The 17,411-nt window shown below is 44.1% G+C and overlaps 1 protein-coding gene across 1 annotated transcript; it reads left to right on the top strand.

Moving 5' to 3' along the window:
* The first annotated feature begins 30 nt into the window (after nucleotides 1–30).
* Crnkl1 (crooked neck pre-mRNA splicing factor 1) lies at nucleotides 31–16,517 on the top strand. Its single transcript, XM_006984477.4, has 14 exons — nucleotides 31–169; nucleotides 2,231–2,383; nucleotides 2,871–2,962; nucleotides 3,743–3,901; nucleotides 4,178–4,344; nucleotides 6,912–7,090; nucleotides 8,243–8,413; nucleotides 9,467–9,658; nucleotides 10,517–10,576; nucleotides 11,393–11,473; nucleotides 12,633–12,872; nucleotides 14,241–14,342; nucleotides 14,741–14,989; nucleotides 16,160–16,517. Exons 1-14 carry the CDS (start codon nucleotides 119–121, stop codon nucleotides 16,343–16,345), a joined length of 2,082 nt encoding a protein of 693 aa, XP_006984539.1. The 5' UTR covers nucleotides 31–118; the 3' UTR covers nucleotides 16,346–16,517.
* Nucleotides 16,518–17,411: the final 894 nt, after the last annotated feature.

The raw sequence follows: 17,411 nt of genomic DNA, 5'->3' as shown, positions 1-17,411 counted from the left end.
TTCCGGTTCCGGGATCTAGTTTGTTGTGGGCCGGCTCTCTGGTGTGAGCTCATTTTTGAAGCCGGTCTTCTGAGGTTCAGGTGTGTGTCGGGGTTGCTCCGGTTCAGCGGCTGCAGACATGGCGGCATCTACAGCGGCCGGGAAACAGCGGATCCCCAAAGTGGCCAAGGTAGGCAACCGCGAAGGGCCCCAGCTCAGCATCTGCGGTGTCTTGCACCGGAGACTTGGGACAGCGAGCTCGGCCCCTAGGTCCAAGAAGACAGGTAGTCGGTGGCGTGGTGCGGGGTCTTGTCCCTCCGAGCTTGTCTCGCGGCTGCCCAGCCTTCGTTCCAGGGTGGTGTTTTTGTAATGCGAGTGATCAGTTCGGTTAAGCAAACTCTTAGCTTTGCTAGACTCTGGGGATCCCCCGGTATCCCCCCCCCCCCCATACACGTTCACTCGGGGTAGCACTGCTGGAGTAAAACAAGAAGGGCGAAATGGCAACCTTGATAGATGTACCCAGGCACTGTAGACCATGCCATGGTCAAGCACCAGAGGGGTGCCAGTAAACTTGAAGGTAAACTTGGTGGAGGAAGCTAAAACTTGCAGGCTGAAAGTTAGACAGTGGAGGGGATGGGAGGAATGGGCTCTGTGCAATGGCATAATTTAAATTAAACAGTGCATTGTTATATTTCCAACGGTGGCTAATATGTCACCAGTGCTGGACAACTGACATGTCTTTACATGCAGTCTTTCTCTGGTCCGATTCTTCTACGTGGCATTTTTGTTTTAAGACAAGTTCTCATTTCCACGTGTATTTATTGTAAAAGTCTAATGTGGTAGCCTTTATACCGAGTCATAAAAGCCAGGCTGTGTGTGCTGGCTAGGTTTTATCCACTTGACATAAGCTACAGTTATCTGGGAAGAGGAACATCAATTGATAACATCCCTCCATCAGGTCGCTTGTAAGGCATTTTCTTGACTAATGATAGATGTGGATGTCCCAGCCTTCTCAGGGAGTGTCACACCTGGGCAGGTGGTCCTCAGTACTATAAGAAAGCAGGCTGAGCAATCAGTCCAGTGGGCAGTGCTCCTACATGGCTTCTGTATCAGTTCCTGCCTCGACTTCCCTTCATGATGGGTTGTGACCCGGTTGTGTAAGCCAAATCAAGTCTTCCTTCCCTGAGTTGCTTTTGTTAGAGTTTTTTTTGTTTGTTTGGTTGGTTGGTTGGTTGGTGGTTTTGTTTGGTTGGTTGTTTTTGGTTTTTGGAGACAGGGTTTCTCTGTGTAGCTTTGGAGCCTGTCCTGGAATTCTCTCTGTAGACCAGGCTGGCCTCGAACTCACAGAGATCTGCCTGGCTCTGCCTCTGGAGTGCTGGGATTAAAGGCGTGCGCCGTTAAGTCTTTGATCACAGAAGTAAAAAAGCAAATTAGGCCAGGCAGTGGTGGCATACGCCTTTAATCCCAGCACTGGGGAGGCAGAGCCAGGCAGATCTCTGTGAGTTCGAGGCCAGCCTTGTCTACAAAGCGAGTACCAGGAAAGGCACAAAGCTACACAGAGAAACCCTGTCTCGAAAAACCAAAAAAGAAAGAAAGAGAGAGAGAGAGAGAGAGAGAGAGAGAGAGAGAAAGAAAGAAAGAAAGGAAAAAGCAAATTAGAGCAGTGCTTGCACGTAGGGTCCATCTAACTCAGAACACGTTTGGCTTGGAGCTACTGTGTTGAGTGTGTTGAGCAACACAGCTGTGTGTTCTCAAGCAGCTTCCAGGCTGATGATGAGAACTTAGTAAGTTTCAGTTGACTTCAAATGTCGTGGAAAACCAACCTGCCCACTAGGTGGGTTAAAATAAGTAGAGGAATCCTGTAAACAAGTTATAATGCCAGGAAGTAGTGCTTAGTCTACTCTCCTAAAAGGGAAAAATTGATGTTATTTTGTCACCTTTTTCTCTTGAGATTTTCACTATGGACTCATTATCGTAGATGCCGTGTATTAGATAGAAAATGCAGGGTTGTCCCCCCACCCCCATTCCCATTATCGTAGATGCCGTGTATTAGATAGAAAATGCAGGGTCATCCCCCCACCCCCACCCCCACCCCCATTCTGTCTCATGGAGAATTGAACATGTCATTCAAAGAGGTCCTCTTGTCCTCATACTTACGAAGTTCACATCCTGGAAGATGTTCATGGGTTTTAAGATCTTGTGTGGAGAACACTACACTACCCAAAACAGAAATGTCTTTTTTTCTTAAAAGGTGAAAAACAAAGCGCCAGCCGAGGTACAGATAACTGCCGAGCAGCTCTTAAGAGAGGCTAAAGAGAGAGAGCTCGAGCTCCTTCCACCCCCGCCTCAGCAGAAGATCACAGACGAAGAGGAGCTCAATGATTACAAACTGCGGAAGAGGAAGGTGAGTGTTGAAGTGCACCGTGCACACCTGTCCATGTCCTACCCACAGCAGGAGCTAGGGCCAGGAGAGAACTCAGAGAGAACCTAGGTGACTTGACCTCAGGCTAAGATTTGGGATTACTTAATCCACCAATACTGTGGAAGTTACATGTCACATTCTGGGAATTACTGAGAACACGTGAAGGTAATGTTAAAAATTGTTTTCTTATTAGGAATGAGAGTAGAGTGTATTAAAGTACTAGTTATCATTATGGGCAACAGCAGAAATTACCAATAATTCTTCCAGTAGTTCATACGTCTCCAGTATTTTGTTGTCTTCGTAAACGAGAGAAACACTTGTCATTGTAACCTCCTGTAGAGAGCCTCCTGTTTTTCAGCATCTAGGACATAATGTCTCTTAAAAAGAATGAAATGAGTAACTTTTATTACAAGGCAAAAGGCAAAGTCAGTTTCTCTTTAATATACCTCCACCCTCCCTTGCCTTTCAGACTTTTGAAGATAACATAAGGAAAAACAGGACTGTGATTAGTAACTGGATAAAGTATGCACAATGGGAAGAAAGTCTAAAGGAAATTCAAAGGTAACATTGCCATAAGTATAATATTTATATATAAAAATACGATAAACTGTCATGTGAAAACTAGGACAAGTAAAGCACAGGACTGTGCTGTGTTAGTGCTTTCCAGCTTCTGCTCCATGGCATCTTAAGGTTCTTCTGAGGCTCCTCAGGGCACTCGGAAGCACAGTCATGGAGTGTTGTTGCAGGAGGTTCTGTGTGTGGGTATTGCCGCTAGTACTCCTGTAACTAAAGAAGCAGTGTTTTATCTCTGTTCATATTTCAAAAATAAAAGGGTTCCGCTGAAATCTGTTGTCAAGATAAAAATTGTGGCCTTCACTTCCTCTTGACCAGCCTCTCTGCACTCTCCCTCATAGCCCTGCTCTGCAGTGACCATGTCCTTGCCAATTCCTAAGCACACCATTGCTCTTGACTGTGACATTTGTCTACTCTCTGCCTTGACCCCTCGAAAGCACCCTTCTCCACCAGCCTTGACTTTGAACAAACTGGAACTCTCTCTTATATTCTCAGTTTGGAATTCCTCCTACTTAGCCTTTCCTCCAAACATTGCCATTTCTCTCTCTGCTTCCTGTGCAGACCTTGACTATAATGTTTGTGACATTATGAAATAATTGCGTGCTTCTCTCTAAGATTATATAGTAACTTAGTTCTTCTCTTTTTATGACCAGAACTTGACTCAGGGTAGATATCCAACAAACAGTAGGGGATTGCAGCTAGTTTGAAGTGACTACTGCATATCTTAAAGGTACTGCTTTTGATGTTCTCCATGTCTTGTTTGTCAAGGGCTCGATCCATATACGAGCGTGCCTTAGATGTAGACTATCGGAATATTACACTCTGGCTGAAATACGCGGAAATGGAAATGAAGAACCGCCAGGTCAACCATGCCCGAAATATCTGGGACCGAGCCATAACAACCCTGCCCCGAGTCAACCAGTTCTGGTAAGCCTCTGGTTGTACACAGCAGCCTTCCTTCCGTGAATTAGGAAAGTACCACTTGCTGTGTATTGGTTTTATTTGCAGTTATAATGCTTTTATATATTGAACTTTACATTCTACTTTCCCTTAAAATACAGTTTTTTAATGTCACATAATCTGTGAGTCATAATCCTAAATGGTCCGTAGCTATGTAATTAAAACTTAAATGTAACAAAGCATTGGAAATGTTGAAGTCATTTTGACCACAGCAGGCATCTTTGGATGATTCTGTATCATCAGGTACAAGTACACATACATGGAGGAGATGTTGGGCAATGTTGCCGGTGCCCGTCAGGTGTTTGAGCGCTGGATGGAATGGCAGCCTGAGGAGCAGGCCTGGCACTCCTACATCAACTTCGAGCTGAGATACAAAGAGGTGGAGCGGGCCCGTACCATTTATGAACGCTATATCCTTTGAATGAGGTGTAAGTGGTATGTTGTTGTCGTGGGTGTCTACCTCCCAGAAAGATATCACAGTCAAGACATGTAGCTATTACGGCGACATTGAAGGTCAGGAAGGCAGATTCCATCACTTTCACATTTCTTTTTTTTTTTTTTTTTTTTTTTTTTTTTTTTTGGTTTTTCGAGACAGGGTTTCTCTGTGTAGCTTTGCGCCTTTCCTGGAGCTCACTTGGTAGCCCAGGCTGGCCTCGAACTCACAGAGATCCGCCTGGCTCTGCCTCCCGAGTGCTGGGATTAAAGGCGTGCGCCACCAACGCCCGGCTCACTTTCACATTTCTTATAGGGATAGAAATTAATTGTTCAGATAAAAAAATTGTGGTCTAGGTGATTTGAGTCTTTTCAATGATACGGGTTCATTTTTGTTTTTTTGCACTAAATCCTGGCTGCCAGAACCAGAGGTCTGTGTTTAACATTAGCACTAGCTGTGACTCCCGCTAGTAAGTGACTCCAGAGTCACTTAGTCCCTTGAGCCTTGTGTCCTTTCTATACCAGAAAAATGAAAACTCAACATGGTGCAGCTAAGTGTGTACTCACTGATAGGGCCCTTGCTGGCATATTTTGAGTTTCGGCCTCTGCACTGTAGAAGATTGAGCAGCCACCTGTGACAGGCTGATGTCCCTAGCTAGAAGATGGGATTTGGGAAAGCACTGTTAGAGACGGCCCTGTGATCCTCATCACCCAGAGGCACCCTGTTTGCAGACCGCCACACTTGTTAAAATGTGTTTGGAATTCCCAGATTGATAATTGCTATGCTTCAGCAGCCATTTGTAAACATGTATAAAACAGTGAACATTTTGTGTCCCTCAGCATGCAGTTCCTAGCTGAAGTCCATTTCAGGTGTGTGTGTGTGTGTGTGTGTGTGTAGTGTGTAGTGTGTAGTGATGCCCGAGTATGAAGGCAGGAGGGGCCCATTCTGTGTCCACAAGGAGCTTTCTGCCTCTCTGCAGCCAGTAGCATAGGGTTCTGACACCTGTAGTGGAGCAGCCTGAGGCTAGTCGCTTGATGCCCATCTGAGTAGATGGCTTAGTTGACCACCAGTGCTTGATGCACAAGCGTGAAGACCTGTGTTCGAACCCCTAGCCCCCACACTGGGCTCACTAGCTTTTATATCTGTAATCCCAGTCCTGGGGAGATGGAGGCAGGAGGTTTGATGGCATTGTTAGGCCACTCAGTTGAGTTGACTAGGTAAGCTCCAGATTCAGTGAGAGGCCCTGTCTCAAAAGATAAGGTAGAGAGCAATTGAATAAGATAAACGATTTCAGCCTGGTGGTGGTGCACGCCTTTAATCCCAGCACTTGGGAGGCAGGGGCAGGTGGATCTCTGTGAGTTCGGGCCACCCTGGTCCACACAGTGAATTCTAGGATAGTCAAGACTGTTACACAGAGAAACCCTGTCTCGGATGGAAAAAAAAAAGATGAATGATTTCAGCCTCTGGCCTCTTACACCATGCACATATTTTCATGTGTGCACACACAGGAACATGTACACACACAAAATAGCTAGGGTGTGCTGTTTTTAGAATTTAAAACTGTGGTCCGTGGGAGAGATATATGTCCACGTTCCTCCTAGGATCAGTGGTTTGACATTCAGTAATTGAGAGTTCTTACCGGCTCTACAGAACAATGAGAACCTTACTGTGCAACATGAAGATCTGTTTGCTGGTGGTTTCCCAGAGGCTAGAGGAGCACCTGGTTTGTAGCAGATGGTATTCTAACCCTTGATGCTGCCTGCCAGCACTCGGAAACCCTGCAGGGCAGCAACTGCTCCATTGCCCGGGAAACCGAGACACGTTGACAAGTAAGCTGACTAGGTCACTAGGGTCCCAGGTGGAGGTGCAGGTGTGTCTGACCCGGAAGTCAGCCTCTGAACTATCAGTTCTCTTAGTATCTTTGGTACAGCTGACTGGATTCATCACTGCAAAGTTTCAGCTTCCTCAAGGAAGGTTGATGTGCCCTGCTAATTAAATGGCAAGTGAAAATGTGTTCTCTTTAGCTTTGGCTAGCTGCTTTCTTTGTGGCAAATTACTCCATTCACTGTGGGTAGGTAGGCTGCTGTTACTGAGCCTTTAATGTAATAGGAGCTTTTTATTGACCATGTTCTTTGACCAGAAAGTGCTAAGTGATGGGTGAGGTTGGCACTATTTTCCCCTTTCACACCCTAAAAAACTGAGTCAGATGACTTGTTGGAGATCCCATGGCTGATAACCAGGTTGAGGGTTTTCATTGGCTTCAGACGTCTGTACCCACTGCGGAGTTGGCACTGGAGGCCGATCAGAGTGGGTAGCGTGGCCCTGACCTCAGGCTGCAGGTTAGTGGTTAGACTCCTCAGTGTGTGCTTTGTTGCCTCTCACTTGTGGTTTGCATTGTTGGGGTTTGGGAGGTTAGTGGGGTTCCGGCCCATTTGGGCACGGAGCCTTTGTCTGCTGTGCAGGCGCTGTCCCGCGAGCTCCCCCAGCCTCTGTGGGTTGTGCTGTGCTGTCTTGCAAGCCCTTTCCTTGACTCACTGGCTGCACTTGTGCTCGTGCACCCTGCTGTGAAGAACTGGATCAAGTACGCCCGATTCGAGGAGAAGCACGCTTACTTTGCCCATGCACGGAAAGTCTACGAGAGAGCAGTGGAGTTCTTTGGAGATGAGCATATGGATGAACACCTGTATGTGGCCTTTGCCAAATTTGAGGAAAATCAGAAAGAAGTAAGTGCATGATGAGTTCATTTCTGTTTTATCCACAGAGAATGTTTTCTGTATTCAAAAACATAATTTCATACAGAACAGTGTGCATGTATTGCTGAGCTATAGATTGGAGCTGAGTGGTTATGTATGCTAACTGTCTTGATTTCATTCTGCTGTGTTTGAAAATTACGCCTTTTAAATAAGAATACCTGGAGTTAGGTGTTGTGGCACACATCTATAATCCCAGCACTCAGAAAATTGAGGATTGACTCTAAGGCTGAGGCAGGTGGAGCTTAGTTTGGAGCCAGCTTAGAATACATACACCTTATCTCAGAAACACAAAAGTACATGTGTAAACTGATGAGTCTTTTGGTATACTGGTTCAAAGGCTTTATAGATAATAAGCTAGGGAGGCAAAGAAGCAGTGCCCTCAACCAGAGGAAACAGTGTGGAGTGGAAACACAGATTGCCCCACAAATAAGCCAGTTCCTTTCTTCCTTAGTATACACAGAAAATAATAGAATTGGAGGGGTCAGATTCCCTCTGAGAGGCAAGGGTTAGAGGGTTTTAAGTGGGACAGTGACTGGATTATAATTATTGATCTTCTGACTAGTTCATGGAGGTATTGTGGAGCAGGGTAGGACACAGCAAGAGTAGAACCAGGGGAGGCCTGAGGATAAAGCTCATTTGGAGAGTGCTTGCGAGCGTGGGTGAAGCTCTGGGTTTGATCATCAGTAAGAAGGAGGCAGGTGATAAAACCAGAGAGTACAACAAGGAGGTTTCTGGAATGTTCTCAGTTAGAAATGGAGGAGGTGGGTCAGCAACAAGGTAGAGGAGAAAAGGCAGTAGTGAAGAAATAAAAATAGCAGCACTTGATGAAAGAATCAGTAAAGGGAAGGAGAACTGGAGAGGAGGAACCAAGGCAGACTTGTGGGGCTTTGGGTGTGAGCAGGTGTGCCGTGGTGGTGGTGCCTGCCTGGGAAGGACCCAAGATGGGTGAGGAGAAAATAGCTCAGTTTTGAGACAGTATTAAATGTGGAACTAAAACTAAGCATTAGTCCTTTCTGATCGAGGCCTCAAATTTTAATTTACAAGTAGTAGGTTATAGTTATTCTCAAGGTGTGGCTAAAATGAGATTATGTTTTAGATGATGATCTTCCTATCTCTTTTTAGTTTGAAAGGGTACGAGTTATCTACAAATATGCCCTGGACAGAATTTCAAAACAAGAGGCCCAAGAACTCTTTAAAAACTATACCATCTTTGAGAAGAAGTTTGGTGACCGGAGGGGTATTGAAGACATCATCGTGAGCAAACGGAGATTCCAGTATGAAGAAGAAGTGAAGGTGGGTGCTACTGAAAATGGCTAGTGTTGTCAGAGCTCGCCAATAAGACTGGGTTGGGGCGAGTGATTACTCTCGTGATGGTGTGTCTGATAGACTAGGCAACTCTTTCACGCAAGGTGGAAAAAATGTGGCGTAAAAAAAAGAGAGTAAGCCATACTTGGATTTGCTATGCCATTCCTTTGTGGGAAGTCCTTTCATTGACAGCAAGCTGAACTAATGTGGGACTGGGCAGGATGGGTCATACCTTTAATCCCAGCATTTGGGAGATAGAGGCAGAAAAATTGTTAGTTTGAGGCCAGCCTAGGTATATCAAGTCCATGCCTCAAAAGATATGTGACATCTATTTGAGCTCATTTTTTGAAAAGGATGGAAAGGTCAGAGATGGATCCAAACACCTGCTTTGCATGAGCAAGAGATCTACGGTAGACAGTTCTGTTCTTATCAGATAGGCCATTTCAGGTTTAGATAGCAGTGTTTTCTCTCATGGTTCTTTTATCTTTTGCTTAGTCAGGTTGAGGTAGCTCCTAACAAAGAACCAAGTTTGGTGTTAAATGAAGTGATAGGTTGGTAAGATGTGTTCATAATAAATTACTGTTTGTTTGAAAAGGTGTTTCCTGATTTAGAGTCGGATATAAACCCATTGTAATTTCATTATCAATATAATGGTATACAGTCACGTGTAAAAAATACATTTATAGAAGCTGGAAGCTGTGTGTAGTGGCTCAAGCCTATAGTCCCAGGACTGGCTAAGGCAAGATAATTATGAGTTCAAGGCCAGCCTAGGCTATGGGGTGAGACCTAGTCTCAGAAACAAAGAAAAAAATGAGATATCATTACCAAGCAGTAGAGGAAAGAGACTTTGCTTCGAGGTGCCAGCCAATGCCCTTTTACAGTCCTGTAGTCTCAGGGATGGTGTTCTAAACATGAGATAATGGGTAAAAACTAAGGGAATAAAAGCTAAAAAAGAGCAAGTTTAGTGTTTCCTTATAGTTCTGACAGCCTGTCAAGTCTAGCTCTTGGTTCTGTTTTGATAGATTAAGCTGTTTTTTCTAGGCTAATCCACACAATTACGACGCATGGTTTGATTACTTGCGCTTGGTGGAAAGTGATGCCGAAGCTGACACTGTGCGGGAAGTCTACGAGAGGGCCATTGCCAACGTGCCGCCCATCCAGGAGAAGAGGCACTGGAAGCGCTACATCTATCTCTGGATCAACTATGCACTCTACGAAGAGCTGGAAGCCAAGGTGAGAGGCTCGACTGTGGGTCAGCCATGAATGGCTTTCTTAACCCTAGTCTCATGGTGGTGGATAGTAACTCATAGTTTCAGTCTTTGAGACAGACTTAGTTTAAATTCTCTTAGGACTCTGTCCACCATGTCCATCGTTGAAACTGTGTGCCTGTTGAGGCATGGTGTGTTGTTTTAAAACCTTGAGGTACACTTAGATAGATCGCATTTAAAACTTGAAACAATGACTAATGAAGCAGTTTAATTACACACAGTTGCCTAGTAATGTGTTTGTCACAAAGAAGGATCATGGCCAGATTGTACATTTTTGCTTTTGATAAAAATCAAGTGGCATTTCCGGGTTATGTATGTGTAAGTTAACAGAGAAAGACTACCCTCTGTTGATCTGAGACCGTAAGGTCTTTCTTTCTGCTGTCAGGCCTTTCTACAAGGACGAATTCAGACTTTGATGGCCACATTTTTATTCTTAAACCAAAGTCTGATAATGAAAGGTAATTATGCCAGGCAGCAGTGGTGCACGCCTGTAATCCCAGCACTCGGGAGGCAGAGCCAGGTGGATCACTGTGAGTTCTCTGTGAGTTCAAGGCCAGCCTGGGCTACCGAGCGAGCTCCAGGACAGGCACCAAAACTACACAGAGAAAGCCTGTCTCAGACACCACCCCCCCCCACCACCACCCCCACCACCCCCACTCCCCCCCCCAAAAAAAAGTAATTGCTATTTTTGATCATAAATGAAATCAATATTTAAAAATAGCTCTTGAGAAATGGAGTGTCTATTTCTACTAGTAGTCATGAAGTTAACTAGTAAAGTAAGTATTAACATAATCTTTAAAAAACTATTTTAATCTTAATACAGGATCCTGAGAGGACAAGACAGGTATATCAAGCGTCTTTGGAACTGATTCCTCACAAAAAGGTACACTTGCTGGATCAAAATCCTCTTTTATTACTTGTAAAATAGTATGTATCAATTGGAAACTTTCAAGTGAGTGGCACCATGAGAATCAAGACAGGTACAGTCTTTGCCTGAGGGAACTTTGCCCTGCTGTCGAGTTCATAGAGCAGCCTGCAGTGTGACAAGTAAGGAATGCAGTGTAGGAATTCAGAGACAGACCGGAAGAAAGGAGACAGAGCACATGCTTAAGAAACTCCAAATGGGCCTTTTGATAATGGAGCATGCTTGTGTGGTTGAACATGTGGCTTCTTTGGAGCTGTTAAAATGTTGCTCTACCACATTTCCCACCAAGAGAAACAAAGTTCTGCTTTAGAAGTGGTGAGTTGTTCTTAGAAATAGGATGCCCTGCCAATTTACAAGCATCCCACAAAACATTCTAAGTAGAGGCTGCCATGCCATGAAGTATATATAATACAGTATCAGTCTAGGTGGTCATGGGTGTGTGTGTGTGTATAAATTTTATTACACTTTTATTTGTGGGGGAGGGCAGTACATATGCCATAGCACACATGTGAAGTCAGAAGACAGCTTGGGGAGTTGGTTCTGTCCACCGTGTGTGTCCTGGAGATTAAACACAGGGTCTAGCCTGACAGCTGGTGCCATCATTCCCTGAGCCCTTTCTCCGGCCTCTTGGTGTATTTCTAACTGTTGGTAAATGCCCTCTTTGCTTACAGACAAACAAAATACATCCCTCTTCACCCTGAAATCTTACCAGTGGCCTTTGGTTAATTTAAATGAGCATCTTAAGCCAGATCTTTTTGTGCTTTTGTTTTGTAGTTCACGTTTGCCAAAATGTGGTTATATTATGCACAGTTTGAAATACGACAGAAAAATCTGCCATTTGCCAGAAGAGCTTTGGTAAGTAAAGGAGCAGCAGGTTCACTGTCTTAGGAGAAGGTTAAGATCTTCATGCTTACAATTGGAATGGTTCCTATTGAAAAAAGCCGCACGTACCAGTAAGGCCAGCCTTGCTTGGGCTACATAGCAAGACCTTGTCTTGAAAAAAATAATAAGGGGTGGGTGGCAACAGAAATGTATCTTTTATAGCCTGGGACATGTTAGAAAGCTGGTAGATAGTGCTTGGAGAGTAAGTGACTACTGAGTGCTCTTCTAAGAGGGACATAAACGTAACCCTTCTCCCTCCCTGCAAGGCTCAGAGACCGGTGAGGAAGAATAGGAACAGGAGGGTGGGGAGGAGGGTCCTGAAGTGTCTTCTGGACCTTGCCTGGCTGTTACACTCAAACTCAACAGCAGCAGTAGTGGCCTGCAGGGGATTTGTTCCAGGTGAAGCCCTCCAGCATGAAGGAGGGAGGGGCTCACGAGACTCCACCTCCAGCTGGGGAGCCATTGGCAGCTGGTGGCTGCTGAGGGGAAACAGTCATTTTTCTTCAAGGGTGTAGCCGCTGAAAGGTTGCCCATGCTCATGCATCAAAACTAACTGGACTCAGTGTAACAGGAAGGTGGGGAGAGCATCTAGGGGAGTGGGCGAGGGGAATTGGAGGTGGATATGATCAAGATACATTGTATATGTGTATGAAACTGTCAAGAGATACAAACAAAAACAATAATGCTTTCATTGTAAACATTCTACTTAAACACTGGAAATATCTATAGCTACCAGTTGCCAGATTAGGAGTCTGGAATTAGTAGTCTGATCTTGTGCAAAATTTTTGAAATATACCTTCCTCATAATTTGTCATAAAGTGTCTCAGTAGGATAAAATTGTGTATACACAGTTTTCCTTCAAATGAACTATTTGCTTCCTGTGGGTAGTATGTCAGGTTTGGTTACCTTTTTATTTAAAGGAAGTTTGTATGCTTAACACCATATTTTCTAGGGGATCCTGAAGGGTCTAAAATCCAATGGTTGTGTAATTCTGCAATATTGCCTGTGGCTGACCAGCCTCCATGTCATCTGTCATGTTTGACTCCAGCAGAAGGTAGCTTCTAGGACAGATTGACAGTGACTAAAATTAAACCCTAAGTATAACAATACTCTTGGCCATTTTATTCTTCAGGGGACTTCCATAGGCAAATGTCCAAAGAACAAGTTATTCAAAGGTTATATAGAACTGGAACTACAGCTTCGAGAATTTGACAGATGCCGGAAGCTTTATGAAAAGTTCTTGGAATTTGGACCTGAGAATTGTACCTCATGGATTAAGTTTGCAGAATTAGAGACAATCCTTGGTGATATTGATAGAGCCCGGGCAATCTATGAATTAGCCATCAGCCAGCCACGCTTAGACATGCCAGAGGTAAGGATCCCAAGTTGGATATATTTTAAATACTTATCAAGTATTCCCCCTATGACCCAACTAACCTATAGACTTTTCCACTAATTAGGATTCTTCTGTTTGTTGAATAGGAAAGTGGGCTAGGGGAGTGTCAGCAGCAGCCCCCACACAGCTGACAGGACAGGTTAAAGGGATGAGGTGGAGAAGGCTGGGTAAGGAAACAGCTGCAGCCTCCCCCGCCAAAATCTGGAACACAGGAAATGGGGGGTGAAGTACTGGCCCGCCTTTAGTAGTTAAGCCACAAGGTGGCACTGAACCATAGCTAGGACTGATTGGAGTCTCCCAGGAGCCACAGAACTCTCTGAGCCTCTGGTCAGTCTTGTACTAACATGACCCTGTCAGGGCAGAGCTTCCTGGACTGCTGCTAGCACCTGTCCTCCGTCCTCCAGTAGACTGCCAGCTCCAGTGTCCGGGCCCCTGTCTGTGGTGGGCAGTTAATAGTTTTTGAACTCAAATAACAAGAAATTGGCACTGGGGTTAGGAATCTGGTTTATTTTCTCCCTAAAAGGGAACTGCATGTAACAAGATCAGGAAAGTACCTGGAATTCTTGACAAATTTTGGTTGTGTTGAACATTTGAATAACTCTAAAAGAAATGTAAAACTAAATCCAAAGCCTTTTTTTCTCTTCAGTTCTAATCACATTTTGGCAAGCTTGTAAATGCTGTATTATTTCATCCACATGCTGCCTTAACTATTGAGTGAAAGTCTTAGGTTCTTGGATGTAGGTCAGGATGGTTGAACCATAGGGGCATGTGGTATGGTGGTATTGTGTTCCCCAAAATATTGTGTACTCTAATAAATTTATCTGGGGTCAGAGAACAGACAACCACTAGATACAAAGGCTAGAAAATGGTGGCACTCACACCTTTAATCCTAGCATTCCAGAGATAGAAATCCCTCTGGATCTCTGTGAGTTCAAGGCCACATTGGAAAAAGCCAAGCATGGTGACACATGCCTTTAATCCCAGAAAGCCAGCCTTTAATCCCAGAGAGTGGTGGTAGAAAGCAGAAAGATATATTAAGGCATGAGGACCAGAAACTAGAAGTTTTTGGCTGGTTAAGATTTTGGCTGGTTAAGCATTCAGGCTTTTGAGCACTAATTCAGCTGAGACCCATTCCGGATGAGGACTCAGAGGCCTCCAGTCTGAGGAGACAAGACCAGCTGAGGATCCGGCGAGGTGAGATAGCTGTGGCTTGTTCTGTCTCTCTGATCTACCAGCATTGACCCAAATAACTGGCCTCAGGTTTGATTTTATTAATAAGAACTTTTAAGATTCATGCTACAATGTGGCTTCTTAGTGCTAAGATTGACCTGTTGTTTTTCTTAGGTACTTTGGAAATCATATATTGATTTTGAGATTGAGCAGGAAGAAACGGAAAGAACACGAAACCTTTACCGACAGTTGCTTCAGAGAACACAGCATGTCAAGGTATCCTGACTTTGTCAATGATCTTTCATTTTATTTTGTGCAGCAGTTTTGGTTTTTTTAGACAAATTATTTTAAATGACTTTCTTGTTCTTAGACTCTGTCATTCTCAGAAGACTTAAGAATATTAAGTTCATACCAGGTCATTGTTTATGCTGCACATGAATCTCTTGGAATCACAGGTTTCAAGATTTTAAAACTGTCAGACACTTGAAAGCAGGAGAGTGCTTTGGTACTGACAGTGAAGTTCCATGTATGTTCACATATGTTCACTGTATTAGTCTAGAATGCGGTCAGTGATCCATCATCAGATGTCATGAACTGGAGAAATTAGGTTTACAACCATTATGTTACTATCTTCAGGGTGATATGGTTAATTTGGTTCTGTTAATTTTTTAAAGGTATGGATCAGTTTTGCTCAGTTTGAGTTATCCTCGGGGAAAGAAGGAAGTGTGACTAAATGCAGACAGATTTATGAAGAGGCTAATAAAACCATGAGAAACTGTGAAGAAAAAGAAGAGAGACTCATGTTGCTGGAATCCTGGCGAGGTTTTGAAGATGAATTTGGAACACTATCAGACAAGGAAAGAGTAGACAAACTCATGCCAGAAAAGGTCAAGAAGAGAAGAAAGGTCCAGGCCGACGATGGGGTAAGGGCTGAGCACTAGAGCTTATTCATCTCATGTCAAAGGAGTAGAAATGCATGTGACTTTGAAATGTGTGCTTTGAAGGAGGATTTGAACATTCTTAAAAGCAGAAGTAGATGCCTGGGTAAGGACCATTTGTAGTCTGGCTACTAGGAACACAGCCAGGAGTGGAAAATGGGGTGGGGGTGGGGGTTGGCAAAAACACCTTACTTAGTGAAGGTGCAGTCTAGGAGTTACATGAAGTGTGGTATTTGTAGAGTGGCAAGTGGAAAGTCAGTAAGCATGGGAAGCAGGGGCATCCCTTCACCCTTTAGAGAAGAGCCAATCCTGAGAAGGCTTTGTAGGGTAGAGCAAGTTTGGGAACCATTGAAGACTTTTTTACATGACTAGCTAGATTGTTGGCATCTCATACCTGTGGACTTGAGGGACTTGGGTTGAAGATGATCATCTATTGGATGGTTTTCATAAGTCTAGCAACTGGGGAGAAGGTGGGAGATGAGAGGAGAGCCTGAATTTCAGGACAGTATTTACAAGTTAAATCTATGATCAATTAGAAATGAAAAGATGAGAGCTAGGAGTCCCAATATACACACATGTGTTCTCTGCTACTGAGAATTGAGTAAGACTCAAATTTAAGATTATTTTAAGAGTGGTTTGCCTGCGTGTGTATATTGCACCATGTGCATGCCTGGTGCCCTTGGAGGTCAGAAGGCAGCATTGGATCCCCTGGAACTGGAGTTACAGGTGTTTGTGAGCTACCATGTGGGTGCTGGGAACCTAATCTGGGTCCTCTGCAAGAGCAACAAATGCTCTTAACAGCTGAGCCATCTCTCTAGCCCATAAAACTCAGAACCTTAGCCTTAAACATGACTGCAGGGTGGAGTTGAGGTGCTGAGTGTCTTGATTGCCTGGGGAAAAACTGTGCCTACAAGTTTAGCTCTCTTCCACTTGGGCTGTCATTTTCAGTGAGCTACAACATGGTTTGAGCAGATGTTCAGTCGCTCATTTGGACCCAGCCTTTTCCTTCTTCAGCAGGATTTGATGTTGCTTTGTTCAGTGAACATAGTTGGGTTTGAACTCCAGGTTTCCCAGACAAATTCTTCCCTCTCCCTTCTGAGTACAGCCTGTTCCAGCTGTCTGCTCACCTTATAATTGATGTATTTAATTTTACAGTCTGATGCCGGGTGGGAAGAATACTATGATTACATCTTTCCAGAGGATGCTGCCAACCAGCCTAACCTCAAGCTTCTGGCAATGGCCAAGCTTTGGAAGAAACAGCAACAAGAAAAAGAAGCTGCCGAACAGGATCCAGATAAGGACATTGATGAGAGTGAATCCTCATCTTTTAAAATGTTGTAATTTTTTTTTATATAAATTAATAGTTTAGAACTTTGACTTCTGAACGTTTTTGTATATTTACCCAGTAAGGAGTTGTTTGGCATCTTTGATAGCTACCTTTCAAATTATTTTTTAAAACACTCTTGGGTTAAATGTGGATGGGAAATTGCAAGTAAAGGAATTTTTCTAATAATTTTGTTACCTGAGTCTTAACTTTCCTACTATTTGCCCATATTGTCTATTACATGAAATTAATTTGCTAAGCACCTATTCTAGGTGCAACTGCAGACTTTTTTGTTTTGTTTTTGTTCTTCAAGACAGGGTTTCTCTGTATATAGTCTTGGCTGTCCTGGAGCTCACTCTGTAGACTAGGCTAGCCTTGAACTCAGATCTGCCTGCCTCCTAAGTACTGGAGCCACCATGCCAGGCGCAGGTACCTTGCCTCTTAAAAGTGTTCACAGTTCATTCTGTAGGAAAACTGTGAAGTCACGGGTCTGTCTCTATGGTATGTTCCTGTGAAGCCTGTCACTGTCTTCTGTGTCTTTAAAACCACACACCCCGAGTTCAGTCTTGGCACCTCTGTGTGGTGGCTGTATAGATAGCTTAGTCTGCTTTCAGTTTCCTCAACCACGGGGTAGTGTCATGGTACCTCATTTTGGTGATTCCATTATGAAAGGAAAGTGCTGATGTCAATCTTGTTCCCACCCTCTTTTCTTTTTTAGCATTGTGTCCACTTCTTACAGAATTAAATGGACTTGGGCTAGTTTAACCTCTGAATATCTTGAGGTAATTTGTAATGACTGTGTTTTTGGACCATGTTATTTGCCAGGAACATTTTAGTTTGGCTTCGGCTTTGCTCTTACACTTTCTAAAAGTGGTAGCTTGTTTAGAAAACCCTGGTCTATGCAGATGCTCTCAGGCACAGCGTCCTGTGTTCAGATAAGTTTGGGAAGTCTAGGTCTCTGTTAGTCTTTGTTAATGGAGTCTCTGGAGAGTGCTTGGAGCCTTCCATATGCTGCTGGGGCATGACTCACCACAGCACTGCTGCCAGTGTCCCAGGCTTCATGAATCTACACTTCCGTCTGCC

The sequence above is a fragment of the Peromyscus maniculatus genome, chromosome 4, assembly GCF_049852395.1.
Source record: "Peromyscus maniculatus bairdii isolate BWxNUB_F1_BW_parent chromosome 4, HU_Pman_BW_mat_3.1, whole genome shotgun sequence".
NCBI lineage: Eukaryota > Metazoa > Chordata > Mammalia > Rodentia > Cricetidae > Peromyscus > Peromyscus maniculatus.
This window is presented reverse-complemented; position numbering and strand designations above follow the sequence as displayed.

Excerpts from the sequence above, each read along its gene's own strand:
- Crnkl1 (XM_006984477.4), top strand. The coding sequence starts at position 119 with ATGGCGGCATCTACAGCGGCCGGGAAACAGCGGATCCCCAAAGTGGCC. Across the intron at positions 3,902-4,177 it reads CCCCGAGTCAACCAGTTCTG|GTACAAGTACACATACATGG; the intron begins GTAAGCCTCTGG and ends CTGTATCATCAG. Across the intron at positions 14,343-14,740 it reads AGAGAACACAGCATGTCAAG|GTATGGATCAGTTTTGCTCA; the intron begins GTATCCTGACTT and ends AATTTTTTAAAG.